Source organism: Drosophila melanogaster, chromosome 3R, assembly GCF_000001215.4.
Source record: "Drosophila melanogaster chromosome 3R".
Taxonomy (NCBI): domain Eukaryota; kingdom Metazoa; phylum Arthropoda; class Insecta; order Diptera; family Drosophilidae; genus Drosophila; species Drosophila melanogaster.
Window position 1 is genome coordinate 14,077,460 of NT_033777.3, and position 26,919 is coordinate 14,104,378.

The 26,919-nt window shown below is 41.5% G+C and overlaps 5 protein-coding genes and 1 long non-coding RNA gene across 12 annotated transcripts in view; 2 read left to right on the forward strand and 4 right to left on the reverse strand.

The window, feature by feature from the left end:
- foxo (forkhead box, sub-group O) overlaps nucleotides 1-10,519 on the forward strand; it is a 31,034-nt gene extending 20,515 nt beyond the window's left edge. For 2 of the 5 annotated variants that reach the window (NM_206483.3, NM_206482.3), the window contains exons 5-11: nucleotides 1,887-2,179; nucleotides 2,780-3,004; nucleotides 3,252-3,456; nucleotides 3,545-3,728; nucleotides 3,875-3,972; nucleotides 4,038-4,726; nucleotides 9,517-10,519. In NM_206483.3, the coding sequence (NP_996205.1) occupies nucleotides 1,887-2,179; nucleotides 2,780-3,004; nucleotides 3,252-3,456; nucleotides 3,545-3,728; nucleotides 3,875-3,972; nucleotides 4,038-4,439 (1,407 nt within the window). In that variant the 3' untranslated portion in view covers nucleotides 4,440-4,726; nucleotides 9,517-10,519. 5 annotated transcript variants of the gene reach the window in all.
- Nucleotides 10,520-12,057: 1,538 nt separating this feature from the next.
- Nucleotides 12,058-14,966, forward strand: Npc2b (Niemann-Pick type C-2b). 2 transcript variants are annotated; one of them, NM_142074.4, is made up of 3 exons: nucleotides 12,058-12,140; nucleotides 13,839-13,942; nucleotides 14,350-14,966. In NM_142074.4, the coding sequence occupies exons 2-3, from the start codon at nucleotides 13,858-13,860 to the stop codon at nucleotides 14,742-14,744; spliced, it is 480 nt and encodes a 159-aa protein (NP_650331.1). In that variant the 5' UTR covers nucleotides 12,058-12,140; nucleotides 13,839-13,857; the 3' UTR covers nucleotides 14,745-14,966. The 2 variants fall into 2 exon arrangements, with proteins under 2 accessions (NP_650331.1, NP_731880.1); NM_169568.3 differs by lacking the exon at nucleotides 12,058-12,140 and adding an exon at nucleotides 13,303-13,420.
- A 78-nt stretch (nucleotides 14,967-15,044) lies between these two features.
- CCHa1 (CCHamide-1) lies at nucleotides 15,045-19,376 on the reverse strand. The gene is made up of 4 exons (NM_001104314.2): nucleotides 19,137-19,376; nucleotides 15,814-15,849; nucleotides 15,678-15,724; nucleotides 15,045-15,578 (listed from the first exon to the last, which is right to left on the reverse strand). Exons 1-4 carry the CDS (start codon nucleotides 19,198-19,200, stop codon nucleotides 15,177-15,179), a joined length of 549 nt encoding a protein of 182 aa, NP_001097784.1. The 5' UTR covers nucleotides 19,201-19,376; the 3' UTR covers nucleotides 15,045-15,176.
- A 457-nt stretch (nucleotides 19,377-19,833) lies between these two features.
- On the reverse strand, nucleotides 19,834-20,621 carry CG9920 (uncharacterized protein). The gene is made up of 2 exons (NM_142076.3): nucleotides 20,526-20,621; nucleotides 19,834-20,451 (listed from the first exon to the last, which is right to left on the reverse strand). Exon 2 carries the CDS (start codon nucleotides 20,444-20,446, stop codon nucleotides 20,138-20,140), a length of 309 nt encoding a protein of 102 aa, NP_650333.1. The 5' UTR covers nucleotides 20,447-20,451; nucleotides 20,526-20,621; the 3' UTR covers nucleotides 19,834-20,137.
- A 1,062-nt stretch (nucleotides 20,622-21,683) lies between these two features.
- lncRNA:CR46531 (long non-coding RNA:CR46531) lies at nucleotides 21,684-22,256 on the reverse strand. The gene has a single exon (NR_190040.1). It is a non-coding gene; the product is annotated as a long non-coding RNA:CR46531 (long non-coding RNA).
- Nucleotides 22,257-22,372: 116 nt separating this feature from the next.
- Nucleotides 22,373-25,663, reverse strand: PK1-R (Pyrokinin 1 receptor). Of its 2 annotated transcripts, none has more exons than NM_001260160.1 (4): nucleotides 24,400-25,663; nucleotides 23,654-23,871; nucleotides 23,339-23,491; nucleotides 22,373-23,249 (listed from the first exon to the last, which is right to left on the reverse strand). In NM_001260160.1, exons 1-4 carry the CDS (start codon nucleotides 25,256-25,258, stop codon nucleotides 23,187-23,189), a joined length of 1,293 nt encoding a protein of 430 aa, NP_001247089.1. In that variant the 5' UTR covers nucleotides 25,259-25,663; the 3' UTR covers nucleotides 22,373-23,186. The 2 variants fall into 2 exon arrangements, with proteins under 2 accessions (NP_001247089.1, NP_001014620.1); NM_001014620.2 differs by having other exon boundaries at nucleotides 22,999-23,249; nucleotides 24,400-25,378.
- Nucleotides 25,664-26,919: the final 1,256 nt, after the last annotated feature.

Consider the following 26,919-nt stretch of genomic DNA (forward strand, 5'->3'; position numbering starts at 1 on the left):
CGCGTTCTTTAGGCTTTTTTCTCTGGCCGAGATTTAAGTTTATGAATATTCAATGAAGTGTGTGCCATAAATTATGAATGCCATTTGTTTGCATTTCGCCTTGATTTAATGGCCTTGAGTTGGAATGCCTGAAGCACAACCCTCCTTGAACTTGTCTTTAAGGTTTGTCATTTCTGTAACAACTAAGTGATTACTTTTGAAAATTCTTCAAGTAATAGTTTATAAACATTATGAAGTATTCAAATTTAGTATCGGATAAATAAAAGTTTGATTAGATGACCCTGTTCCACCTTCCACTCAAATCCAAATAAATACCACCACGCTTTCCATACCAGAAATAATTTCTCATTACTCACCCACCCACACAAACCGAAGACATCCTGTTCCTGGGCGGAAGTTGGTTGGATAATTCCGCAATCTGGCCATTAGCATAATCAGAACGTTTGCCAAGAAAAAGAAAATGTTTGAACAACGCCAACTGGGAGCGAGGGAAATATGAAATGGGAAATGGCAAAGACGCCTCCGCTGGCGGCGCACTTAAACATTTAAATAAAAATGATAACTTTATGCGAAGGGGGTAAAATTAGATGTGGGTGGCTAAAGCGAAACCAAAAATGTCATTACAGGACTTACAGGACGACGGACGCAACAGAGAAGCAGCTTCCACTGACGCCAAGTAAAAGTTTTCGCAAATAAAGGGAAAAAAATCTGTGAAAATGGTAAAGCAAATCCAGCCAAGTATTAGAAAGTCCATGGAGTTGGGGGCTGTTGCTTCTGTCTGCGAACAGGTTTCGTCGTCAGGCGGGCGTCTGACACAAACCCTCTAAGCCCGCACTCCCCCATCCGCCCCCTAAATTCACCACCGCCCACTCACATGTCCTGGCAACGGTGATAAATGGCGCCAATGTGCCGCCTGGAGTCGCGACGCGTCGCAATCGCTTTTTCGGTGTCTTTTTGAAGGGATAAGCGAGCTGGATTCACACAGAAAAATTATTAAAGTATTATTCTTCCTATTAAAAGGTGCTATATGAGGGTACATAAATAAACAAACAAAAAATCAATTAGTTACAATTTTTATTTATGTTTAATATTATTTGAATATACCCACAAGATATGAATTTTGTACTTAACCTTTGTACGATTTATTTCAAACATTTTCGCTGTGTGTGTCCGGCGAACTTTTGGATAGGTGGAATCTGCGGCAAGTTGCCTTTACCAGTTAGTTTAGTTTGTAATGCTCCATTTAGCCTGACTAACAGTGGGTCCCATCCTAATTTTTGTCATCCCGATACCTATGTATGTACATACAGTACAGCTGATGACAAATCCACACTAAACGTGTTTGATTCTATTTGTTTCAGGCAGTTGGTTTCTTCTCCTTTTTTTTTTTTTTAAGCACTGCCATGACATGTAATTGTCCTTTTTTCCACCTAGACGGGATTGGGAGTTACTCGATGGGGGCGGCTGTGATGGGGGGATTGGGTTGTGTAGACGATGTCGATTCGCTGTCATTACGCTGCTTACACGCGGTTATTTATGACAATTGTTGGAAAATATGAATTGACAGCGACGACGGCGACAGGCGACGAGGTCTGGTGAAGACATCTTCCAATTAGAGAGTGGAGGATATACGTTCGTTCTGCTTCTGCGAGCCATAAAAATGTCGACAGACAATTGAATGGCACACAAGAGCGGCGAAAAGGAAGCGCAGTGCCTTGTCCTGTCCTTCCACCCAAGAAGCAATTGCTTACAAATCGTTACATCAGCGCGATGAGTTCCCAAGGATTTGCAAATTTTGCAATTCTTTTACATTCAATATATTTCGGTTTTTGCAAAATATATATATTTATATGTACATATATGTTTCTCTCTCGTTCTCGTTACAGAACTCCATACGTCACAATCTGTCGCTGCACAACCGCTTTATGAGGGTCCAAAACGAGGGCACCGGCAAGTCATCCTGGTGGATGCTCAACCCGGAGGCCAAGCCCGGCAAGTCTGTGCGCCGCCGTGCCGCTTCCATGGAGACGTCCCGGTACGAGAAGCGGCGCGGCAGGGCCAAGAAGCGGGTGGAGGCACTGCGTCAGGCGGGCGTGGTGGGCCTCAACGATGCCACGCCCTCGCCCAGCAGCAGCGTCAGCGAGGGGCTGGATCACTTTCCCGAGAGTCCGCTCCACAGGTAACTATCAACTGCGATGAGTAAATAGTAGAGTATATTAAAAATCATAGAACAACTAGTTAATTGCTTAGCATTTTCTTGATTCTTAGTGCGTTATTTACACATAATCTAACTTGTATAGATACTCCTTGCTATTATATCTTCGTAGATATTTCTTAATTATTAAATACAAGAACGAAATATAAAATCTGGATCATAGGCACTACCTTATAAATATATAGAAAGCCTTTTGAAAATCCTTTAATTGACTTTCGTTGTAAAATTGACTTTCTAGCATGTTTTATTTATAGTTTTTAGAGGTGATAGGATCTTAAGATTCTTAAATTTAACTTAATAATATATTTATCTAGTTTAGTTGCTTAGACTAGCGCTTGTAGAGCATGATCTCCAGATAAATTTTTTTTTTGTTAGATATTATAGCAAAAAGTGCTTAAGTTTCACTGACTTCTTGCGCCCATTTCACTTGTGCCGACTCTATAGTCTTGTCCATAAGTTTTGTTCTACGATTATTTCATTTAATTTACATGCGTTTTTATTCGATTTTTATTTATTGGTTTTCCACTTGTTTTTCTTTTTTTATTTTTACCTGCGATAACAAAGTGGCGGTGGCTTCCAATTATCGCCCGATTTCCGGCAACGCGCCTCATCCAATGCCAGTTCCTGCGGACGCCTGAGCCCCATTAGGGCGCAGGATCTTGAGCCCGACTGGGGATTCCCCGTTGACTACCAGAACACAACGATGACGCAGGCCCACGCCCAGGCGCTCGAGGAGCTGACGGGCACAATGGCGGATGAGCTGACGCTGTGCAACCAGCAGCAGCAAGGGTCAGTTCTCGATGGCTGTTTACCTCAGTTTGTTTAAATGCCCATATATGTCACACAATATGTCCCGGTTCCACCCAACCTTTTGTTGTTTCATATAATTTATTGCATGCCGAATGGAAAATCAAAATAGCTTGAGCTTTGCACGTTGACTGAACTCAGATATTTTTTTTCGCTTGTTATAAAACCGATCTATAAAGTCAACTTCTCTTCTCGTTTTTGCCACCCAACGATCGTACGGTTGGAGCAGGTTCAGTGCCGCCTCGGGACTTCCCTCTCAGCCCCCGCCCCCGCCCTATCAGCCGCCGCAGCATCAACAGGCGCAGCAGCAGCAACAGCAGCAGTCGCCCTACGCCCTCAACGGCCCCGCCTCCGGCTACAACACGCTGCAGCCGCAGTCGCAGTGCCTGCTGCACCGGTCCCTCAATTGCAGTTGCATGCACAATGCAAGAGATGTGAGTAGTAGATAGAAACTAAAGGAAACAACACCTTTAAGATAAATTTTGAACTTTTTTAACGAATATTATACTCTATATTTCCCAGGGTCTCTCGCCGAACTCAGTAACCACAACAATGTCGCCCGCCTATCCAAACAGCGAGCCCTCATCGGACTCCCTGAACACGTACAGCAACGTGGTGCTCGATGGTCCGGCGGACACTGCGGCACTGATGGTGCAGCAGCAGCAGCAGCAGCAGCAACAGCAACAGCTGTCCGCCAGCTTGGAAGGTAATTATGAATGCCCCAGCGTTATTTTCACACTTCTTATCTGTGCCACTATCCTGCTTATCTTCCCTCTAACCGTCTGCCGTCTATGAAACTCCACCTGTATCGATGCGATATGTTAGATAATAACTGCGCCTCTACTTTGATAGGACAATGCCTGGAGGTGCTCAATAACGAGGCGCAGCCGATAGACGAATTTAATCTGGAGAACTTTCCCGTGGGCAATCTCGAGTGCAATGTCGAGGAGGTAAGTGGTTAGAGTGCCCAAATCATCCATTCAACCATTGTAATGTGTATACTCCATTGCCATAGCTGCTGCAGCAGGAGATGAGCTACGGCGGCCTGCTGGACATCAATATACCGCTGGCCACGGTCAACACGAACCTGGTCAACAGCAGCAGTGGGCCCCTGAGCATCAGCAACATTAGCAACCTCAGCAACATAAGCAGCAATTCCGGCAGCAGTCTCAGTCTGAATCAGTTGCAGGCTCAGCTGCAACAGCAGCAGCAGCAGCAGCAGGCGCAGCAACAGCAGCAGGCGCAGCAGCAACAACAGCAGCATCAGCAGCACCAGCAACAGTTGCTGCTAAATAATAACAACAACAGCAGCAGCAGCCTGGAATTGGCAACACAAACGGCTACCACAAATCTGAATGCTCGGGTTCAGTACTCACAGCCCAGCGTGGTGACCTCGCCACCATCCTGGGTGCACTAGATCCACTGTGGGTCGATCGTAATCCAAATCGCAAGGATGATCGTTATAGCCGGTAGTCGTCGTTGTTGTGTGTGTGCGTGTGTGTTGTTTGTGTCGCCATTGGAATGCTTTAAACGCTAATTCTAAGAACCGTAGTGTAAAGAATTGTAAGCAGCCGCAGCTGGTTGGGAAACTGGAAACGAGGATTCGGATGCGGAGTCGATGTCTTTATCGGGTATGCAGCAGCTGCAGGATCAGTGAGCCGAAAGCGGGAGCCGCAGCTGGACCGTCACTAAAAAGTTTACAAAGTAAGTTTGCAGCATATAAACAATAAGATGTTAAATACAAAAGGCATCATATTTGGGATAAAGGGTACAAAAATATCTCAGTTTAATATCACTTTAATTTACAGCTAACTTAAGTTAAACTTAAGTTATCCTGCGGAGTATTAGCAGTTTGCACCGCACCGTTCGGTTTCAATTAACATCATCGTCCTTAAAAGGCATTCAATGTGACAGCATAAATTATGTTAATAATGTCATTTCACGGCGTACATTTTATGAATATGTAAAATGTGAAAAAGTGGCTCAGACCGGAACCACTCCCACATTTTCAGTTCGTTTTCTTTCTGGCATTTTTTTTTTTAGCAGCGATTTCGTGTCCTGTTTATATACAAATCGTCTTCACTTGACTTCACTTCCATCCATGAATCTTTTATGGACACCCACTTTATTCACTTGGTGTATTGCTTTTTCGCTGCCTTGGAATTTGTACTTATTATGTGTCCGCTCGTTTTTTTTTTTTTTTTTTAGCTCGCTACTTGAGGGCAATTACACGCGTTCAATTATCATAATACATTGTCGGGAGAGCAACAAACAAAATGTAAAATCGAGTGAAGAGGAATTGCTTTAAGTCCTTTTCAATTTGGGTGCTTTTAAAGTGAGAGGTTGCCGCGCGCGGAGCTCACTCAAATTATGGCAAATTAAGTCAATTTACCTAAGCCATAAAATATGTAAGAGCCACTTTGCTACCTTGGCAGGCCAGGACGAAGGATACGTGCCTCCAAGTGTCCTTTTCCCCGTTTCCGCGCTAATTTGACTGGCCAAGCATGGCGAAGCCAAGGGAAAATAGCCTGAAGGCATCTCAGCACATGCAAACCGCGGCGCAAATTCGTCAAGGCAACTCCCCCGTTTCGCTGCGATGATGTCCTTTTTGGGACCAGGGGCCAGGACTAGCGTCCGAAAGCAAATGCTGAAAAATTAATTACGTCCTTAGGGTGACTTATGCATGCCACTGATATCTGACCCAACTCCCGTGTCCCTCGATTTCCCCACTCAACCCACCTGAGGGCCAAGTGGCCAAGTGGCCAAGTGGGCAGGTGGGCGGTGTGGGTTGCGGCTCAAATCAAGCGTGTTAAACGCTGCTAATATTGAAAAATTACGATGACTTGACAGCTGGTACTTTGAGATGGGATGAGGTGGGTTTGTTTAATGACGGGGATTTAAAACTGAGATTCGACACGGTTCGATGCCAAAAATGTGCTTTTGAAGTTACACATAATGAATACACATGGCTTTGAACGCATTTGAATTAATTGTCAACAATGCAACAGAACATCCGTTTTTGAACATTTTAGTATTAATTTAAACATTTGTTATAATATTCATTGTTAGCATATATTTTCATATCGTTTCCAATGTTATTTATCTAAGATATTTGATTTGATTTGTCTACACTTTTGAGTCCCCACTCCTTAAAGGACTTTATCTGGTATCTCAATTACTCTCATCTCTGATCCAGTAATTTGTGATACTACTTAACATTCTTTTAGCTTCTCTCCTTTTTTTTTTTTTGTTCCATTCTATTTCAATGTCACGACTGGCGACTGTCATCGCGCATTTTTGCTTTGTGCCGAAGTTTATCGAGCAAAAAAGAAAAGGTCCTCGGAGAAACCTTTGTCCTGTGCGTAGCCACACACAAATTGAATTCCACACTAAGTTGTGCTGTAAGCCAACAATTAGAAAACAGCAAAGCGACCAGAAAAAGAAATGCCAAACGAAAGAAGGACCAACTTGCTAAAGGACCAAGTTGTAACTTTGTCAAGTTTGGCGCCAATCGCATGACGTGCTAATAAAATAAAATTGCCAAGTTGGAAAGGAAGAAGAAATGATTTCGAAATTTATGCCAAGCGCAAACTTTTGTGTTTGCCGGGGGGTTTTTTTCTTTGCCGCCTCCGCTTCATTTGAGTGAATAATTTGAATTGCATCAGCATCAGCAGCGGATTTCCATTTCTTTCACTTTTCATAATTCACCCAACTGACAGCCGCTAGAAGTTCTTTTCTGATTATGCAAATATCTTAAAGTTGCCTGCAAGCGGGGTGCGTTTGTAGGCTGATTTCATATTTCATTAAATGAATTTTATATATTCTTTGAATATAATAATAATATAACTTTAAGTGGCGGCTGCTTCTCCGCGCTCCGGTCTTATTAGCCAGCGACGACACATGCCACTCAATAACTTGCCGCAGCATCTGCCCAGGAGTTCGCCTATAAAACGCTGAAATGTTGTAAAATGAGATGGGGAATTTGGGAGACGGTGGGGGAAATCACATCATCGTCCGCAGATTGACTGACTTGACACATAATAAAGTCACACTCAAATTATGGCTGCAGATGGTTGTGCCACCGTGGGGCATGCCCCCAAACTTCTATTCTTTGATGCACTCTTACAAATGGCAAAATCAAAACTAAGTAAAAATGGTTTGGTAATATTAAAGTATATCTATTATTTTTTCAAATATATTTATTTTTTATTAATAATAAATCTATATTTTTTGTATTTATGTTTGAAGAGTTTCACATTTTATTTCGAAATTACTTTTGTGAGAAATCTCAATTTAGTTTTTTTTCCAGTGCATATTTAACGGGGGTGCAGGTTGGTTGCCCTGGTGAAACCGCGCGTGAAACACAAAGGCATTTTCAGGCAATTTATTAGTTGACAAAAAAAAGGAAACACGAAAAAAAAAACCAAAGGAGCAGAAAAATGGGGAAAAATGTGCGGCTTCGTTGCCGCGGCCTATGTCAAATGCCGTGGCAACAGGATTCGAGAGCCGACAGCGACAGGACCTTCAAGAGGACCAGAACTTTCGCTTAGGTGTTGAAACTTGTCCACAACTCGCTAAATTATTCAGAGAGCGAAAACTTTTTTCCGTCTCACATTTGATTAAATTTTAATGCCAGTGCATCATTAATAAATTCCCTGCGGGTGGCCGCGAAGAAGGGAGGTTTGAATAAATTGAATTAGCGACAGGATTTGTCCGGCGGGAGCTAATCCCCGCAGATTGTTTGGCAAACTTTGGACAGGTTTGGCCAGCTCCAGCAGAAGTGTCAGAACTAATTGTCCAAGTGCCGGGAAAAAGGCAGAAGTTAAATTTCGCCCTTGCATTGGCATCGGCATTCAAATGAAAATTTCATTATCCTGGCGGCAGCAGAAAATCAATTTGTCAGCATGGGGAAACGTACGCGCACTTCGGCACTTCATAATACAAATTGTCAGCAATTTAATAACATTTAAGCTGCCAACAGCGGCCACAATGATAAGCGAGGCCAGACAATCACTTTCCGATTCTCTCTCACACACACACACACACGTACGCAAGGACCTGTTCGGAAAGGTCCTTGTGGCAACAAACCGCATTTACACTCACTTAACTCAACACGATGCGGAGGTCGCTTTCCATGGCTTTTCACCCCGACCCAGAGAAGGGAAAACAATTGCCAGGAAGCGAGCGAAAAGGGCTTGTGTACAAGCTGCTTAAGGTCCTTAAGGACACACACACACACACTGGCACGCACGCTCAAACAAATAAAGCTCTGCGAGCGATTTAAACACTTGTTGCATGGACAAAGGATAATGACGTGACAGGAGCTAGCACTCCTTCAGCAGCACCCACAAACTCAGTCAACTTACGGTGCACAGAGAGACAAATTGTGCAACCAAATGTTGACTATAATGTTATTTGATATTAGTTAGTTAGTTCTTCATTCAAACGTTTCAAAATTTGTTTGATAAAAGAATACTTTACTTTACTTTAAGCTGCTCCAACAAAAAAGTAAAATTTCAAAATGAATACACTATGATTTTCTATGAAAAATTTTAGCTTATTGTAGCTTATTCTTTCCGTGTAAGTTATAAAGCAAACAGGCAGCGCGTTTTGTAATAAACTGCAAGACAGCCGGAAGAAATGGTCGGAGTAACCGGAAAAGGGCAAAGGCGACAAGGACACCTGGTGGCTTTCCGTCCGTCCTGCCAATCCGTCCGTGAAAGGCATTGTAAATATGCCGCGGGATGCGGCGGTGTGGCACATCTAATCACAGGCCTTGGCATACAGTCAGTCAGTCAGTCAATCACACACTCAGCCACAGACACACACACAAAAAATTTTAATGCCTCCAAGGAGTGGCGGCCATAAAGCGCTCATAAGTAGGCTTCACACTCCCTTCGCGCAAATTTCTGGTCCTCGGGGTGTCGCATAAAATTCAATTGCAGGCCATAAAAACTGCGCGTGATCTACATACACAATATAATTTAAAGCTGTAACTAATAAAATTGTCAGCGATAAGCGAGAAGCTTTGATTTTTATGTTTCCTTCCAACGCCAACAATTTGCCAGCAAAAGAGAGAATTTATTGCGGGGGCTCTGCTGCGGAGGCTAAGATCTTATTTTAAATGTTTAGCGCCATCGTTTTTATGGCATAATTCTGGCCGTTTGTAGTTTGTCCTTTGTGGAAATTTGCATAAAAATTGCCAGATTCGCAATTCGAAGGGGCAAGTGTCGAGTGCTCTATCTCCCCCTCATCAGCCAGCTTATGAATATTTCTGTCAAGTGTCAAATGATATTAGATCCCCGAAAAAAAAATCCCTGCATAAATTAGCCACTTGGGTGGGAGGCTTGTCTTGGTCAATTTCGAAACAAGCTGATTGTCCTTTCATGAAGTGTTGATCTGGGGCTGATGTGCACGAGATGGGGATGCTTACTGCCACATTTCATATTATAAAATGACTTACTAAACTTTTGCCGTTTCTTGTCTCGTTTCAGGATAAATCTGGTCGCTTCTAATCTAACATACATACATACAATACATATACATAGATATATAACTACAATTATATAGTTATGCATTACACATAGAAACGAAGCATACAAATAATACCAATTAATCACCAATAATTAGATGCTACAATTTGTGAAATTCTCTGAGTGGCAGAGAGCTGAGAAAACATCTTTGGCCACCAATGAAGGGAAATTTGAATTGAATTGAAAACACGGTTTAGTTATTAGGTTCAACTTTGTACATATTAATTTTAATAACCTTGACGTAATGAAACCCACAAATAATAATAATACTTCTAATGATAATAAACAACAAGAAACAGCGTAAAACGTAAACTAAATGTTCGACAACTAAATGGAAAAATATTTGCTAGCCAGCAGTCATCGAGGAAAATAGAAACAAGAAAATGGCAACAGAAAATATAAATGAAAAACATAAGAAATTAGCACAATTATGTAATAATTAATGCTTAATTAATGTATTTAATTGAAGGTCTAATTGTAATTGTATATTTTTTTCTATAAAGAGCAAAGAAAACCCTTAAAGAAGAATACAACTTGTGTAAAAATTATGCTTAAGATTCGCAATGATATACGTAATAAATTCTCCGATTAGTTAGCACACATCAAATCAGCTCGGCTTTAAAAATAAAACCCTTTGTTACATAATTATGCCAACATCCATATGTAGATCGTAGACCTATAACAAAGATTTGAGTGTAATACAATTAATTTCATATATTATTAGTAAATGTAAATGTTGATAGGCAAAAGAAAAAAACAAAATTATAACAGAATAGCCACAAAACTCAAAAACCCAGCAGAACTAAAAGCATAAAGTAATAAGCAAATAAATGCGCATCATTGTGTACTATTATGGGCTAAATGTTAATTATTAACTAGATTGTACAATTCAAATGTAGTTCATACTATTTAAAATGCAAAAACGGAGTGAAGATGAATAAACTGATGATTCAATATAAGAATTAAGAACTTAATCTTTGAATCAGGGCTTATACGGGCTGTTGAAAGAAAAAATTCTGGTCCTTTGCGGGATTCGAACACACATCCTCTGGCCCGTTAATTAAGCTTTCTAATAAAGCCACGATTTATCCAGTTGATCCACAATAAAGGAAGACTCCATCGCGTAAAGTTCCTTACTTAGACCGGATGTGGCGCGAGTGCAGAAGAATGTGGATGGGAAGAACGAAGAATTCAAGACCGAGATAGCAAGTCGTATACATTGAAAGTACCCAATGCAAGTGACTATAATTCTCAAGTGCATTTTCTGCGGCAGGACGCTTAAATAGGCGCATTTTTGGGGTCCCCTCCCGCGCTATCATAAAGAGACTATCGTTGACCTTGCCCCTTGATACAAGCCACAAAGATACACATATATATAAAAGCTTTATCATTGTTGTTGCTCCGTTAGCATACAAATATAAAAACTTTTATACAAGCAAAAATATTACAAGTAATTAATTTGAGCGGTTTTAAGCTCCACTCCCACACAATATTATTCCCCTTCAATATGAAGGCGAAATCAACTCTGCGAACCCAGCTCAAAAGCTTACTCCCAAATAAACGGCTCAAGCGATCTCCTCCTTTACGAGTTGAACTTGTAGAACCCATGGATGTGGGTAATGACGATTTATGATTATGATGATGATCCACCAATTGAGCCCATGGATATTGAATATGAGCCACAACCGCAAAGTATTCAAATCCAATCGAATCCACAGCCTCGACATCATATCGAAATTGCTGTGTCAGTATCGATTGTGACGCATGATTTATAATATCGCAGTGTTATCAAAGATAAATTTTCTTTTGCTCGGCACTATGTCTTTTTTTAGAATAACTTAGCATTTAATATCTTATAATTTAAAGACTTTTTATATTTGTTTCCCTTACACGCTTAAGTTTTTAGACAATATTTTTATATGTCAAATTTTTTCCGTGGCGACACCTAGCGACGTAGACGGGACTTAAGACGTATAAAGAATGTAACATGTCAATGAAAAATAGCTCCACCTAGCGGTGAATACCTGCAACATATTTGAATGCACTGAAAAATTACTTTATATAATAGAAAACAAAGCAAATACGTATTTTAACATTTGTTTAGGAGTTTGTATGTTTGCAAGAACCATCAAAACCAAAATTATTGTAATTTTTCAATAGGAAATAATCGTTATAGTTTTGACTTCCGAGTTAAACGAATCGACACTTCCCCAATATTTACCACTTCCAGCTCGTTCCGTATGCGAAGTGTCAACAAAGATGCAAAGCGCAGTTAGTATTTCCTAACTAATAGTACGAGTTTCCTTTACTTTCCTCTCGATTTTAGCTGAGAGCAGCAACTGATTGAACGTTGACCGCCCGAAGCACTACAGCTCTATGCCTACTCCACAAAAGGCCGGAAACTTTCAATTCTGCAGCATTGTGTAAAGTTTTTCAGGCCAGACAAACCGGCCAGTTCAGTGGGATTTTTTTATCTATTTGAGCGCAGCTTTCGGTTTCGATATCTGTCAGTTTCATTTCAAGCTCCAAACGTTGCAGTTGCGCGTTAAAACACTTATTCAAAATCAAACAAAAAAAAGTTTTAAGTAAGAAAGGATTAAAATCTAATCTGCCATTCGCATTTATAATTTTCATACAAATTAATACAAATCAGTTCAAAAAGACGTGACTTTTTGCCTATCAAATCTGTTTTTATTGTAAAAGATCACCTTTATATCATTTGCATTCAGCAAAAGGCAACTATTAACATTTATTTGCTTGTGTGTTCTAAACTCTCAATACTTATTTATATGTGTAGTCTCATTTCCGTAAAGTACTGGATTTCGATTTTGATTTCAATTCGTTTTGTTGTGTTCTCGGTTTCGTTGGCTCGACTTTCTAAATGCTAATTGAAATGAACTTAAAAGTGGGCGCGTCACACTCAACAAGTCATCAACTTCCTGGATAGCATGAACAAAGGGTATTGCGTTGATAATTCTTAAACAGTTTAACTAAACTGAAGCGTTTACTCACAAGTCGTAAGTGAGGTGCCTTGCATATCAAATGAGACAACATTTTCGGTTTAGCGATCTACTGACAGGGCTTAAATGAGTGTGATATCATATCACAAGTCGATCTCAGACAGTATACGTTTGTTATATGGCATCAGGTTGTCTATATGTGTGTGTTCATATGAATGCAATTTGCATTTTAAGCACCCTTGTTTGTTTGAGCCACACAAAAATGATTTGCAAAACTTTTTATGGTCTCCAGACTTCGCGGTTACTTGATCATTTGGCCTAAAGCAGGCAGAGTCAATTCGCACCTTTGTTGGCCTCTGGCTAAAAATGGTCAAATCTAAGGTCGAAATTGTGTGAGAAATGAGTGATTATACTGCTGGCTCTAAGTGTCTAGTATTTATTCTTAGAAAATATTGTAATGATGTGGAATCAAAAGATGGTTCACATTCGTTTAGATTCATAAAAATCAAGTTTTCCTTTCGCTTCAGGTTCTGTTAATAGACCTCTCATTACAGCGAGTATATAACAGGTTTTACTTTTCTTCTAAGGTCTAGAGGTAAATAAAAACATTGACGCGTAAACAGTAAATGGATATGGCCTATAAACGTTAATAGTCTTCATTTCTTAATGTAATTAAGCGCTTAGCACGCCGGACAGGCGAAGAAAATGGGCGATACTCAATTAGGCCCGTGATTCAGCAGCAGTCGGCGTTGATTTTATACATATATATAAAATGAGCATGCGATGAGATCGGTGGCTCAGTTGCTGATCGTCGTTCGTAGCTTAAAGTACTAGCTTCCAAGAGCTACGCGCGGAAAATCTGGAAGCTAACCACTTGAAATTGACAGCAATTGCGAGGAAAAGTGGTAAATTGGCGTACATCTAGAGGGGTTTTCCAGAATGATTGACTCTAATAAGGGAGCAAACAGAACTTCTCGTAGTCAAAACAAAATTAAGTGCTTCTATTTATAAATATTAAATCCATTACAAGTGCAAGCTAAGATTTGTATCTCGTACAAAAGTCGCCTTGTGCTGTCCCAGTTGTAATTGCCGACTTAACGTTGTTTTGTGATTTTCGTGAGATGATTTGCATTCAAGGCCGATCTTTCGTATTTTATTTTTTTTTGCTCCAACTGGCCCAACTGCAACCGGTTTTTGGCCATTACCACTCGAGTGTGTTATCAAACAGGCCAAAGCTCTTGAACTCGGCCGGCCCGGTTCGAATTTAGTTGACCAGCAATTAGCGACCTCTCGTTAAATTCGTCTTACTTTTCTTACAATTAGCCACAACAACATCATCAGAATGAAGCTGAGCTTAGGATTATTTGTGATCTTCGCCGCTTTGATCGGCTTCACGTCGTCCACGGATGTGAGTCAGTGCCCGAAATGTAAGTAAAAACTAGATAAATTTAAAATTTAAAGTAAACAGCACAATTAAAATGTCGATGAACTATAATAAAATAGGCCACACTCTTGCCTTAATTAACTTGAAGCTTTGAAAGTGAATAGATGTTTAATTAGAGATTAATCTTTTTTAAGATAAGCTCTGTCGTAAATGAATAATAATAACATTTTAACGTTGTGGGTTATAAATGTACTTTGTTTATTACTTCAGCTTACTTACTATATTTTTAGGAATCCAATTTACACTTAACTAGGTATCATTTATAATTTTATGTTAATTTGATTTGAGAAGTTTTTAACTAGTTTTGTTTTTAGTCGAAACAACTCCAAATTTTGTTTTATTTATTGTTGATTCATTTTGTATAAAACCGATTTATCTTCTTTCGCTCAGCCAAATCGAAGGCCCTAGCTGCCGGTGACGTCTCCATTTCCAATTGCCCCAAGAGCAAGTGCATCCTGAAGCGCAACACGGAGGCCAGCATTCAGATGAAGATCCGGCCGGAGCGCGACTTCCAGGAGCTGACCTCCGACATCCAGGGCATTATCCTGGACGTGCCGCTGCCGTTCCCAGGATATTACGGCACCAGCGCCTGTCCGCACATCTACGACGAGGCTGGCGAGAAGAAGGTGGGCTGCCCACTGAAGGCCGGCCAGGTGTACACCTACAAGAACAGCTTCAAGATCCTGCCCGTCTACCCGACCGTCAGTTTGGAGATCCACTGGGGATTGGGCGATAAGCATGGGGATGCGGCCTGCTTCCAGATACCCGCCAAAATCAAGGCTTAAAATACAAATGCGGACAAGTGCACTCAATGTTAGCTTTTATTAGTGGTAATTCTTAAGATCGTATCTGCGTATCTGCATATGCTTAGTTTAGGGATTAAGTACGGTTAAGTGAACGAAAACGAAGCAGGCCATTATTGCGGCATCCAGCCAGTGACGCAATATGGCCAAAGGATTCCACTGATCGGCTCAGTAAGTCTAATAATAAAAAACCACAACGAATTCTACATGTTTAGTGCGCCTGCTCCGCGATCTCTTCTACCGACTGCGTTAATTGATTTAAATTGATTTCTTTTTTTTTTTGTTAATTGATGCCCGGCATGCAATGATCTCGCGTGTGATAAATATCGTTTTATTTCGCTTTTCCCTCTGTTCTTCTGGCTTAGCTAGCGTGTTATCTGCATAATTTCAATTTGGCAATTGGCCTCGGAATGTTCACTTCGTTAGCTCGTAGCCCGAGTAGTTCTCATTGTCGGCATCGATTTGGGCCTGCAGAGCCTGCTGCAGTTTCCTCCAACTCTCGGCTGCCGCATCGTACTGACCCTGACCGCCCCTGCCACGCCCCTGCTGCTGCTGATCCTGCAACTGGCGCAATTGATAGCGGTGCTGCCGCATCAGCTGCGCCCACTTTAGGCCACCGATTCGCCGATCCTCCGATTCTCGACGACTTATAATGGCTGGAGCAGCCAGGGGTATGTTGTTGGCACTATTCGCATTCGTATTTCTGTTGCTGTCGTCATCGTTGTTGTCGTCGTCCTGGTTGTTCTGGTTGTTGTTGTTGTTGTTGTACAGTTGCTCCACCACGCTATCCAAGCCATATGAATTTGGCAAGGGATGCTGTTAAAAGGTAAAACAAATTAAATTTTAAAATGAAGGCAGTAGTAAAATTTAAACTAATTAATTCCTTCTATACTCAAAGGTCATTCTCAATCTTACCTGTTTAGCATCTATGACCGCCTTCCCGCCGGACCGCTTGCCATGAGCTGTGGAATACATAAACATGAGTCACGACTCCTGGGCCAGTTGTGATGATGAACTGCTCCCGTCAGAGCTTAACCGGCGAGCCACTTACCTCCCCAACACGAATGTCCGTATTCCAGGCAGGAACCTGAAAGTATGCAACATTTTTTCCAATTTAGTATAAATCATCATCAGTTTGCCGCAGCTCTAAGACTTTGTGCGCAAGTAAATTTGCTAGAAACGCAGCCAGGTGTCAGAAAACCTACACAGCACAGCAGCGTAGCTTCGACCACACAGCGAGCCTAAGCTTGGGCTTTAAAACTTTCTCTTCTTTTTTTACGGTTCTATAGTAAAAGCTACTTTCACCAGCATCCCGTTGATGCTGCTACTTCGGCTGCTACTTTCCGTGTAAAAAGCACATGTTTATTGTGTGTGCTTGGCTGCTAATGTCGCGACCCATGATAAATGCGACCATTATGGAACTCATATGCCAAGTCGGAGTGGGTTGAGTAATGCACTCGGCGTGGGCACATCAAGGTGTTGCAGTCCTGCATCCTAGCAATTTGATAATTCAACAGCACTGTGGGGAAATATACCACTGGAGACAACAATAGAATTCCTATTTAAAAACCAAATATCATACGTAGATTACCTTTTAAAAACTTTCTCAAACATTTTTTATTTAAAGTAGCCTCCAGAACATTTTATTATTACATAAATGTTGCCAAAAATATTACAAACGCTTGCTCGCTGCCTAATCTTCTGCCCCCAAGTTCAGATTTCCCAGCAACCCAGTTGAGCTGCTCATCCTCGTGCAGGTCCAACCTGTGGCTGTTCATAACGTCCTGCCTTACAACAATGTCCTTGATGCCACTCGTGCATTGTGTGCCAAAAAAAAGAAGAGGTGGCGGCGCAGAACTAATCATACAAATGGACGGCAACGCATCAGCATGAAATAAGGAGGAGGACTCAGCTGGGGACAGAGGACACTTGGTGAGGCATGTGAATACGCTTTGCGCAACTGTCAGTCGCCTGGAAGGCGGATCTGCAACAAAGAGCAGGAGTTACGCCAAATAGCAACAAGTTCCATGACGCAGATGGTCCAAAAAGGTCAGGAGAAGGGGCGGCGGAATTGGCGTTTGCATAAGCCAAGATAAATATATGTATATACATATATATTATAAACGCCCGCCTGGCCAGACGATTTCCATCATGCCTGGTGCGGCTGTTGCTACCCTGGCCATATATCAAACCCGTAATCATTTGTCAATTACTTAAACCGTGGATTAATTGTTGCCGGGCAGCCCCTGCGTTGCCCATAGAGCCGTGCATATGGAGCCCACACTTGTTGACAGCCATGGCGGCCATCAGAGATAGCGATTGCCGACATCGAAGCCTTTTTGGGGTCGCCGCATCGAAGGGCTGTCATTAAACGAGCTATCCCCCCACCCCATTTTAATGGCCCTCTTCAGCGGAATCCCACACCCATTCCATGGCCCTTCCCAGTCAGCAGCAGAGATACCTAATTAACTTGACCAGTGCATTTTAATAGCCATATCCTTGATCTTGGCCAGCGTTGGCGTCTCCACTTCTGAATAATGTCTATTTTTATGACCTAAAAGTGCGACGCAATTTAACAGAAAACCCCATTTAATGGAGAATTTTAGCAGCAGTGGGTTAATATCGGACTGCGGTTATCTAAGTGTCGTCTAACTTTTTTTCAGGGAATCCCCGAGCAGAATAAAGTCATTGCCACCACATTTGGAAGTGTCATTAGAGGTGTGATTTAATGTCTTTAATTGCTTAATAGTGAGCTGATAATTATAAATTTGTCATGACATTCTGAGATATCAACAAAATTTATGCTAGAGAGAAAAGGCATATATATAAATTAAATATATATGCACGACTTCTATACGAACGTATTAATTATTTGCCTTATCAGCATTTCGGTTACTGATTGAAGGGCAGATCAGATGTTATGAATTGAAACCATGAAAACCCAAATAGTAATTTGTCAAGATAAACTTGTCGTCTACACTCACAAAATAATTTGGCAAATTTCCCCATTGCTAATCGACCTGAACCTAACCCAATTCGGATTTTTCCGCGGCACGAAGGCTGTTCTTTTGTCCATGGCCAATCTGCATGGGAATCGCGTAGTGAGGGGTGGTATATATGTATATGTATCTATCTATCTCACTGGAGGCGAAACCCACAATTGCAATGCCTGCAGGCGGCACAGCTTGACGGGTTCACACGTTCGGGATGGGTTTGGGTTTTTATTTTTCCATTCTTGCTGACGCTCTTTACGCAACTCCGTGGGTTTCCAAACTACGTGAATTTCCATTACCACCGTGTCACGGATGCACTCAGAAAAATATGTGATGCAATTATTCGTTTCTATTTCAGCTAAAAACTTTATAAACTTTATAAACTATTTTTCTTATATATTCAAACTTTTAGCTAAAGTAGGGAATTTGTAAAAATCTTTTAAACTTTAACCATTAAGATCTTGCTAAATATTTTTTATCCGTGTGATGGTCTTTGGCACGCAGTTGGGATTAATTTACGATGGCAATCGAAAGCGTTAAAAGCGTGTTGGCAGGGCAGTGTGTCGGTTCCGATGGTGAAATCGAGAGCCCCTGATCTCTCCAATCCGCAGTGGAAAGCCCTATTTCCCCCGATCCCCGGATTCCACCTGCTAGTCTGCATTCGCAGTGAGTAAGGAAAGTACGTTGAAAAACCCCAAAAAAAAAAGGGAAGCCGCCGGGCAGGCGAACAAACAAAGGCGTATCAACAGGAAAATGTGCATAAAACTCCAACTGATAAAGCGGATTAGAGGCGTAAATGGAAGAGGAGAGGGTGAGATCGGAAAATGGGAGCTGGAGTTTACCCGGATGACCATGATATTCATAACAAGTATTACCAGTTAGTTAATCAGCTAGTAGTTTGGTATTTTTATGGTCTAGATAGTCACCCGAATTCTTCGAACCAGGTGAGTAAGCATAACAATTAATTTCATCAGCACCTCCGCCCGAAAGTATGCAACTCGGTGGGGTACTTTGTGTTTATTTTTGTGTTTAAATTTTTCTTTAAATATATGTTGTTTTTTAAAGAATTTTATCAGTAATTCCTATATATCTTGAATTTCAAATCTTTATATTTTTAGATGAAAACCACAAGCAATGATTGAAAACTTGAAAAATCCATTCAGCGTATAATTTAACTGCTTTAATTGAGCAAATCACTACTTTTAAATAAGAAGGCAGAAAATTTAAGAAAGTAATATTTCATAGAATAGAATTTCATAGATTAACGCTCTACCTCAACACGGTCTAAATATAATATAGAATCATTTTTGATTAAATCTTAAGTTTTAAAACAGTTTTCAATTAACAAAGCATTTAAACATTTTTAAAATTATTATTTTACCTGTCACGAGAGCAAAGAGAGCCACCAACACTACCAAAGTCCAACTGCACTTGCTGTACCACATTTTTCAATAAATATTATTTCGCAAGCTGCACGCAAATTGTCCGACGTCAGTTATAATTTTCTTTTGAAATTTTCTTTTGGTAACTTTTAGAGAACTTTTCAGAAACCGAACACTTCACCGAATACCAGGACTTTCTACTTTCCACTTGCCACTTGTTGATCAGAGTCAGGTGCCAACGCTCTTCGAATTGCCAACAAAGTGCGGTCGGCCAACGGCTTTTATAGCTTAGAAGAACGGTACGCACCGCACATTCACCGTTAGTCCGCCGCAGAGATAACGGGTCAGCCAATACGAACGTTACTGACGACTGCAGAGCCTCCAGCACGAAGAAATCCGAACGGTACCGAAGCCATCTCCATCTGCCAATGAGCTGTTAGACGGAGGAGCCCACGCAACAGGCTGCCGAGTGGGTGGTGTTTAGTGGGCACAGTGGGTGGCAATATGGCATAGTGTGGGAGTAACAGTTGCATAGTAAGGGGAATCCCAAAGAATAGCTCCATCTTAAAAGTTTATACCATAGCACACTTTTTGGGGCATTACTACGCCTTCCTTGGGTTAAGTTCATTTGGTGCCCATCACTTATTTTCTTATTTTATACCACAACGTCATAGCAGGCAGAAAAAGAGTTTTGATAAGACACAAAAGGCACATCTACAGTGGTTTATTTGGCCTGTCCTTACACGATATGGCAGTGTGAGTGGTAGCTATAAGAGCAGGCGCGACATGTTTCATAGTCGGATGAAGTGTGTGGAGTGTGTAGATTGGCCATTTACCAAATATAACATTTCATTATAATCATTTAGTTTCGAACGCAATTCGGAAGCAAAATGACAGTCTCCACCGAAGATAAGTGACGAGATAGGAGGATGAGTATTGCTTGGAGCATTATATGTATATCGTGTATATCGGCTTTGATGTTTCGGAAAGTGTTGCAAATCTATTCCAGTTTAGCAAGGATATCGCTCTCGCGGAACAGAACATACTCGCGCTTGTCGTCCATATCGACCTTAGTTCCACCGTATTTGGGCAACAGCACGCGATCGCCCTCCTTGACGCCAACGGACAAGTGTCCAGCTCCAGCAGGATTGCGGGCTCCGGGTCCGACGGCAACCACCACGCCCTGCATCTCCTTGGGCACCGACTCCTCGGGCAGCAGGATGCCGCCCGCGGTGGTGGTCTTCACCTCGAAACGCTGGATTAGAATGCGGTCCAGCATGGGAATCACCTTCTTAATAACGTTGGACATCGTTTCTTAAGGAAGCAGAAAAAATGTAACATTCAAACAGTATAAAGACTATTCACTTTGAGATTTCACTTTTTGTTACCTTGTTTGTGAGAGTTTTACTATGTTTTTCACTTTTTATAATTATTATATAATTTTTTTTTAATTTTGGAAGAACGATGTTGTTCCTATACTTTCTAGCTGTAGACTGACGAATATCAGGTCGAGTCAAACCCAATACGACAAACAGCAAAAGTCAAGGCTATAGTGATACGACCTAGAATTTGTGTATTTCACAGTTAACTAAGATCTAACTTGTGCGTTATAAAAATGTTTCATTAACTATCATCGTAATCTTTAAATGAATTGTGAGATATATATTAATAATTTAAAAATAATTCAAATAATGTAAGCTATTATTTAAATATAAAAAATTCGCATAAATCCTTTTATTTACATAATAGAAAACTAATTCGTTTATAGGCAATAATTAAAGGTTCTAATTAAATGCAAAACAGCAGTCTTTCATGAACAAAAATGTTTGCCAAGCAAACGCATACATCTTCACAGGCTGACGACAACACTGCGTATGCTTATTTTTCTCGTCTAGCCGGCTTAAATTAACCTCAGCACGTGAATCACGAGTCGTGACCGTCAATTGAAATTCCGCTAATTAAGAACAAAACGAGAACCGCACAATCAAAGTCACTGCAGCATCAGAGATTATAAAACGTTCGAAAGGGTGCGAAAAACATGGTCCACTCTAGCGTCGTTTTGCTTTGCTTCTTTCGTGCTGCTCTGATTAATTTCCCACACTGCAGTCAACGCCACCTGTTGGCAGCTTGACTCACTAAAAAGTGCGGCAGGCCCCCTGCCGTCTCCTATTTTCTCCCTTTCTCTCTCTCTTATTCGTTCCCTCTGTATGTGTGGCTTCCTTCCTTGAGCGTACGTGCTTGTTTATTGGTGTGCGTGAGTGGGTGTTTGTCTAAACTTTTGGCACATTAAACGCTGTTTTGTGTGGCTTTACCTATTGTTTATATATACCCTGTAAAATAAGCAGGCTGATGCGCGTGTACTCCTGATATAGATGGCTAAATATTAAGAATGTTTTTTAAGAGGATTAAATGTTTAAAAAATAATGAGTATTTCAATGTCATCTGAAAGAAAAGTTTAAATATTGTGCGTCAAAATATCGCTTATTTAAATTTTTTTAAAATTTTGAATAAATAAATAAATAAATTTTACGAGTGTGTAGTACTTAAAAAATCTGAGCCAAAGAATTCGAAAGGTATATTTTCTTTTTCTTCAATTTAGTGTATTAAAACTTACTTTATTACAAGGTATCCCAAGTTTGGATAGTAATTTAACTCACCCATTTGTCGTTTTTTCCGCTTCACCTTCCTGCTGCTTTTTCTTGCCCGATTTGCTCGTAAATCACAAACTTCATAATTTCTACGTCACTTTGCGGACATGTGTGCGTATGGGTGTGTACGTGGCTTTTGCTCCTCTTGCCGGTTGTATTGAGCCAATTCTTTTTTGGCTTTACGTGACGTTGGCAGAACAAATCGTTTTTGTTTTAGCCATCTGACTTGTTTGCTCCTTTATGGCCCGCTGCGCTTTGGACTTTGACGCATTTGCGTCGCTTTAATGCGATTGCTGGTTGCTCATTACGGCCAATCCTTACTAGTACTTGCACTTTCTGTGAATTCGTCTGGGGTTTCCATTTGGCTGATTGCATTTTCATAACAATTTGGAGGATTACTAATGCGCCACGTTGTCCCTGCATTTGCATGACCTTGAACCAGTAGCCACCTCATTAGAATTTCATTTGTAGTCAACAAGGCGCAGACGACAGGGCCACAATCGATAAAAACCCAAATGTATTTTATGGCCAAATTACATTTTTACTAGAATGAATCCATAGAAAGATGCGGAAAATAAGCGGGCGCGGAATATGCTAAGCTTTATTTGCAGCCATGGGAATAATCTTAATACAGCAAATTCATCCTTTAAGGTATCTCTAGAAGTAAGTTTAGTAAGCGAACTTTGTCCGTCATTTCCATTGAGTTGAATGCTACATTTTCGAAATCTTATTTTAAATGCGATTCAATACAATATACAGAATCTACTATGTTTAAGATCGCAACATTTTTTTTTACACTTTCTTAACTAAACACTTTAAAAGCACATCTGTGTTACACTTTGGTATGCATGTGAAACATTTGGTTAACTAAAACATATATCTACGCAATTTAAAAGGCGATCTATTAAATTTCAAGGGGCAAGCTTTTCGTTTTTAAATTTAATTCCTATATTTAAATGGTGGGCGTTCACTAGTGATTGATTTATGCTTACCATTATCGATAATATTATTAAGTTATATCCGCCTCAGGCTTGTTTAAGAGTAAATCCCCCGAGCTCTGACCAAAGTTTAATTTTAAGAGCGCCAGTATGCTGAATAGTATGAGTCAAAAGATTGAATATTCTTAGACTGAATAATTCTGAATACTTGAAAGACTAGTTTAGGAGTTTTTCCAGCCGTTGTCCGCAGCTGAATGAATGAAAAACTTAATGCTTAAGGGAGAGTGTGCGCTCGACTGTGATTAACTTTTAATTGCCAAATGCAAATGAATGCAAAAGCAGTTTAAACAAAACGCTTTGGTAGCAGCAGCAATAGCAATAGACGACAAATAACTGGCTTAAACAGAATTCAAATAAATTAGCATCAGGAAGCCGCACGAGAGAGTGAGTTCGAGTTTATCAGTTAGTTGACTTGGACACCGATCATGGCGTACTGAGCGGCGACTGGCGGCTTGTTCGTCGGATTCTGGATGTGGAGTACACATAGAGAGAGAGAGAGAGAGAGAGAGAGCCAGTTAATATCGAACCTATCCATTGATTATAGGGGGCACTTGCCTGCATTATCGACGGTTTCGGCTGCTCCGCCGACTCAATGGAGAAGCGCTGCGTTTGACTGGAATTGGTTAGTGCCCTCCTCAGGCGGCGCGATTCGATGTTGTTTCGCGAATTCAGCGAACCCTTCGATACCTTCTTGCCAAACAGAACGGCCTAAAGGAGTGGGAAATCGGTAAGGTAATTAGTTAAATAGAAAAATTCAGACATTCGAATTATTAATAAATATATTAATAAATATATATAAATATTTATAATACAGATAAATTTGAAATATAGTATTGCGCATACTATAACCCCCACTTCCGTTTTACTCACCTTGAATGCCTCTCGGAACTTGTGGCTCATAATGTTATATAACAGCGGGTTGATGCAGGTGGACAAGTAGTAGAGGACACCGGAGACATAGGTCATCACCGTGTAGACAAACTCGTGCTGATCCCGCAGTTTGGCCCCCCGTGCAGGGGCGTAGATGGCAATCAGTCGCTGGGCGTGGAAGGGGGCCCAGCAGAGGAAGAAGCACACCACCACGGCCACTAAAGGGGAGGGGGGGGCGGTAAAAGTCAGTGACGTGGGGATGAAAATGGAATGGCAATGGAAATGGGGAAGACACAGCGAGAGTCACAGATAAAGAGTCAACGATTATATTTTTTGGTAATCGCAATTGTCATCATAAATGGAGAGTGCCAAAATGACAAACGCAGTAAATTGGCTGCAGACGGGTTGATTAGCCCAGCTTAGGGCATATGGTCAAACAGTTGGCATACACTGAGCAAAAGTTGAAGTAAAGCTTCTAAAATGGTTCTTCATTGCATATAAAGAAAGATTTAGATATCATATTTCAGAATTTTTAATTTGCAAGACTTTTGTGAGAAGACTAAACCTTATTAAAAACGGAGTCTTCTACTTTTGTTTTTGTCAAAATTTCTTACTAATTTAATCATCTGAATACTATTAAGTCATGTTTACTTAATGGTTAGCGGTTTAGAGATCTGTCATTTAATTTGTGATACCCCCGTACTATTGCTGGTATTTTTCGCCAGTGTATATCGTGCTATAATTACCTAGCATCCTGAGTACTCGCCGGGTGCCATAGTGATTGAGCCGACCTCTCACCGAGCTAAGTTGAGCCCCCGAGCCGCCCATCAAGCCCGCTGTCCCTGCTCCACTTCCTCCGCCGTTGAAACTCATAGCGGTACCGGATCCACCATAGCGATATAGGATCGTATCACTGGGCACACTCTTCAGCTGCTGCCGTCTGGCAACCGAGGCAGGACCCTCCACCAAAGTGGATCGATACAGGTGCACACCGATAAGTAGGTACAACACTAGGATAATAGACATCGGAGCCAGGAAGAATATGAACGTGGACAGCTGGAATGAGTGCTTCACTATGACCCGCACTATGCCGCATTGCTCCACTCCCGAATAGTGCTCGATTCCAAATTGGGCAGCCTGCGGAATGGCCGTAACTATGGCCATAATCCAAACCAGGACGATGATGCGAATGGCGCGACTGAGTTTACTCATGGCCTGGCCCAGAAACGGATGGCAAATGGCAATATACCGCTCCACCGTGAAGGCCGTAATCGTTAGCACCGTGGCATTCGCCGATGTCTCCGCCAACAGACCACGTCCGATGCAGATGTACTCCCCAAACACGTACGGGTACTTGGACCAGATGTAGGACACCTCCTGCGGAACGCCCGACAACAGGAGCAGGAAATCCGAGATGGCCAGCGAAAAGAGGTAGTAATTCGTGGCCGTGTGCATTGAACGGTTCTTCTTAATCACAATGCAGGTACTTATGTTGCCCACTACACCGGTTATGAAAATGAGGGAGTAGACCACCGTTACGGGTATCACGATGGCCAGCGGATCGCGTGGCGGTCCAAGATCATGGCTCATATTGCCAGCGGACATGGCGCCGGCGGCCTGGAATTTTTCCCCTTTTGTTTTCACAAAATTTCCACTAACAGCGCTAAATTCCACTGCCGTTTAACTGCTGCGGCTCCGGCTGCGACTCGATGTCCCCTCAACTATGCTAATTATAATAATTTATTGGAGGCGACCGGGCGGAGGAGGGACAGGTCTGGACTCGCGCTTCGCAATGCTAGATACTCGATTCTAAGATTCAGATACTCGACTGGCACGCAAACGCACCAAATTACCGACGAGGTCGAGATCCGTATACCGTATTCAGTATTCAGTATTCCGTATTCCCGGCTGTTTTTCTAGGGGGCCCGACTTCTCTTCAATAAGTTATCGAGTTAATTTGATTTCGATTCGAATTCTGATTCCCGAGAGCAGCCTGCAACCGCACTCCAGCGCGCTCCAAACTTATCTGATAAGCCGCGGCGACATTTCATTCAGATTTGTATCTGTATCTGAAAGCCAGCGACGAAGCGTCGCTGTTTTTCCCTCACATGAACGCGGAAGGTGAGCGACATGGTTGTAATGACCGAGCGTCCAGCGAACGTGCCGGCTCAATTAAATCTTGAAAAGCGGCGATATCTTGATGGGACTAGCCGATGTTAGAGACTAAGCACAATGGCTCCGAATACAACGCAATTTTTGGGTAATTAAAAAGGCTAATTAACAAAAACTTGTAATAATGTTTGCTTTGGCCCATTTATAAAACACTTAGTTGGGAATTTTGACTTTGTGATGCACATAATCCTAAATAAACCACGATAATGTAAACAACACATCTTGGAATTAAAAGCCAAAATAAGATGCAATAATATTAGATGATGCAATAATACCAAATGACCGAAGGCCACCGTGCGTATGAGTAATGTCCAGCCAGCTTACTTGTTAGCTTATAAGTAAGAATATTGTTCTTTGTTTATCTTACTAAAGTATATTGAAATGTAAACAAATAATAATAATTACAATTCAAATCTAATTTAGATTAATTAAACTATATTTTGTGTAAGCTTGTGATGCACAGGGCGTCAACTTAGCCCAACTTAGTGACACCACCATTCGAAATTTCGCGCACCTTCCAGTCTTATTTACGGGTCCGTCTCGGGCCGCATTCGTGTGTGTATTTTGGCAACAATATTTCATAGTGTCTATGGAGCAGCAACGTTGGCTCGGGACATTAGCCACTGTGCGCCAACAACAACACAAGAGGCCATGGTAGAACCACCAACTTGGCCGAATGCGCCTCGCGATTCTCAAGACAGTTCGGGCTTTTTAGTTGCTTCACGCCGTCGACGAGTGACATTTTCTATGGCCACATAATATTTTCATTCATTTGTTTCGTTTCGTCTCGTTTAGCACCGGCAAACGCTAAGTGTGCCGACCCCTCCCCACCTGGATATGGCCAGATATAGCCGCCCCCCTGCCCAGTTATTGGCCAAAACCCGGCACACGCCTCTTGATGGGTGTCAAAGTGCGTGCAATGTCTCTGGAATTTGGCACGAGTCGAATGGTTTTCCCCGCTTGAAAAGCTTTTCATGTGCAGCGGGGAGCTGCAAAGCTTTCTACCCACTGTTTGTCGAACTGGGGGAAATGAATCGAACCCATCAATCAACGTCGGTCGGTGATTTGGGTGAAGGATGAAAGCTTATGTGCTG